General features: G+C 43.9%; 1 protein-coding gene across 1 annotated transcript in view; it reads right to left on the bottom strand.

Moving 5' to 3' along the window:
- Positions 1–2,124: 2,124 nt before the first annotated feature.
- Positions 2,125–2,496, bottom strand: part of CTBP2 (C-terminal binding protein 2) — a 100,946-nt gene continuing 100,574 nt past the window's right edge. The window contains 1 exon segment of the mRNA XM_009641072.2: positions 2,125–2,403. Coding sequence (XP_009639367.1) covers positions 2,223–2,403 — 181 coding nt within the window. The 3' untranslated portion in view covers positions 2,125–2,222.

Genomic DNA, 2,496 nt, shown 5'->3' with positions numbered 1-2,496 from the left:
CAGCACCTCTCAAGCGCATCTTCAGCTTTGCTCCGTGCTGCTCTGTTAATGCTTCATTTCTTGAGAAGGTACAAAAAAAAAAAATGCTGTTTGAGGTGTAGCTGCCTTCGTAGCCTTGCGGACACCACAGCGATCTTCTTCCACCTAGGCTGCGTGTAATGTCCCTCTTGATTTTTATATTTTTTTTTTTTTAAATATTCACAAATTTTGAGTAAGTTGACGGCTTATGCATGGCACCACCTGAAAGCCTGGGCAGGAAACGCAACTCAGCAAAGCGTTCCCCCCCCCCCAGTAGTGCGATTTTTTTAGAACTGACCTGCAGCAAGCTTGACGCGCCGCCAAGGACGGCTCCTCGGCTGACGCAAGCGGCGGCGCGCTCCGGGCGTCCTCCTCTGCCGCCGCTGCCACCGCCGCGTCCCCGCTGCTGCTCCAGGGCCAGCGGTGCCGGCGTCGGGCCCGAGGAGACCTCGCGCCTCTCTCCGCTGGGTTTGGGAGGAGGGCTGGGTGTGCTCAGAGTGGCGTTTCTCTACCTTGCCCTGCGTTCTCAGCATCCTCGACTGACGGCGTTAGTCAGGTTGCAGCGAGCGCTCTTTCTTACCTTCCAGAAATTATAGAAATTTTATCACTTTTTATTGAAAACTGCACTGAACGCTAAATGTCCACCTTTACAATAAACAAATACAGTAACGGTAACACACTAAACCAAAACATACTTCTGATAGCCATTGGGTTGTTTTTTTGTTTTTTGTTTTTTGTTTTTTTTTTTTTTCTGTTTGGGACAGCTTAAGATTTTTTTTTTGTCACAGAAACAGGAATGTACCCATACAAAGGCTCAAAATAGGCCATCTCTTTAAAAACAAAAAGGCGATGATTCACAAAAGACTATGAATATAACATGTAACTAGTTGATACAAATCTAATAGGATTTGTTAAAATCAGTCACATCTAATAACACATTTTTGAAGTGTTCTTGTATAAAATAGCACGTGAAGAAAAGAAGACTTTTATCAATGTCTAAAAAAGTGGGTTTTGTTCATCGACAGTCTGACAAGTTACCATAAAAAGTGTTTCCTGAGACATAAGGAAATGCAACATTATTCTTGAACCCTTTCCAGCTCAAGACTTTTTTTTCCACTTGATAAAATAGCTGCAGATTTAAAACTGAGAAAATATATTTGAGTACAAATAGTGTGTGAAACGTAATACTTTCTTTTTTTTTTTCTTTTTTTTCTTTTTTTTTTTTTTTTTTTTTTTTTTTTCTTGCATCATTGCAGGGCGTAGGTGAATGCACAGCTACTTTACTCAGTGTGTTGGGCAGAGAGGAGACTGGCAGCTTTGTTTTTTTTCCTCAGCCGGGGAGGGCAGCGGCCGTTGCCAGGAGCCCTTCCTGCCCTCCCCATCCCACGCATCCCGGCTGGAACGGCCAGATCTTAAACCTGGCAGGAGAACTTCCATTACACGGCACTGGCCCTGTGACACTGCAAAAAGGATTATCATCATCGTCATCATCATTATTATTATTATTAATTTTTTTTTTCTTCCACTTCTAAGCCGGTACTGATGCCTCCCATTAGAAGAGGTAACCAGATGCAAGAGTAAGGAAAGGGCTGAAGCCACATAATGGTTTCCTCTTATATTTCTATGTTAACTCTGTAAGGATCGCTTAATGCAATGGTTTGGAAACGGGCAGAGGCCCTGTTCTTCCCAAGGAACTTGGGGGGGGGGAAGAAATCTATTTTTATTCATGTGATTGATGCACAGATGAAGGAAACTTAACACACAATAACAGAAGTTGATCATTAATGTATCACATCCTAGTTTTCAGCGCTTCAGTAAGCAGGTGACTTCTTCAGGGCTTCTCCCCAGTCTTGACTGCTATCGCTTTGTCGTTAACACTGGAACATCAATGATGCGTCTGATGTGATTGATGCACAGATGAAGGAAACTTAACACACAATAACAGAAGTTGATCATTAATGTATCACATCCTAGTTTTCAGCGCTTCAGTAAGCAGGTGACTTCTTCAGGGCTTCTCCCCCGTCTTGACTGCTATCGCTTTGTCGTTAACACTGGAACATCAATGATGCGTCTGTCCAAAATCAACATTAAAAATTTCCTATCAAATTTTTTTTTTTTTTTTTTAGTTCATAACTTCTTTTCCAATGTCTCTTGGTCCCAAGTTTATTGAATGATTTTTTTTTTTTATTTTTTTAAATTATCTGCTATTGCTCGTTGGGATGTTCCCTGTTGTCCCCATGTTTTGTGGGCTGGTTAGGAGACGGAGCTTGGGAAGGATGCGCCACTGTGGGAAGGTTGTGAGTAACGGGGATGCCTCCGGGAAGGATGCCCTCCATAGCTGCCGGTATTCCTCCTGGTGCGACACTGACCATCCCGGGCGGGTACCTGGGAGAGGGGACGGAGAGAGGCAGGGTTGTCACGACAGCGCCAGTCGCCCAACCGCTGCTGCAGGGGCTTTGGGAGGAAAAGAGCAGCAAA

Source organism: Egretta garzetta, unplaced genomic scaffold, assembly GCF_000687185.1.
Source record: "Egretta garzetta isolate BGI_Z169 unplaced genomic scaffold, ASM68718v1 scaffold386, whole genome shotgun sequence".
In the NCBI taxonomy this organism is placed as follows: Eukaryota; Metazoa; Chordata; class Aves; order Pelecaniformes; family Ardeidae; genus Egretta; species Egretta garzetta.
This window is presented reverse-complemented; position numbering and strand designations above follow the sequence as displayed.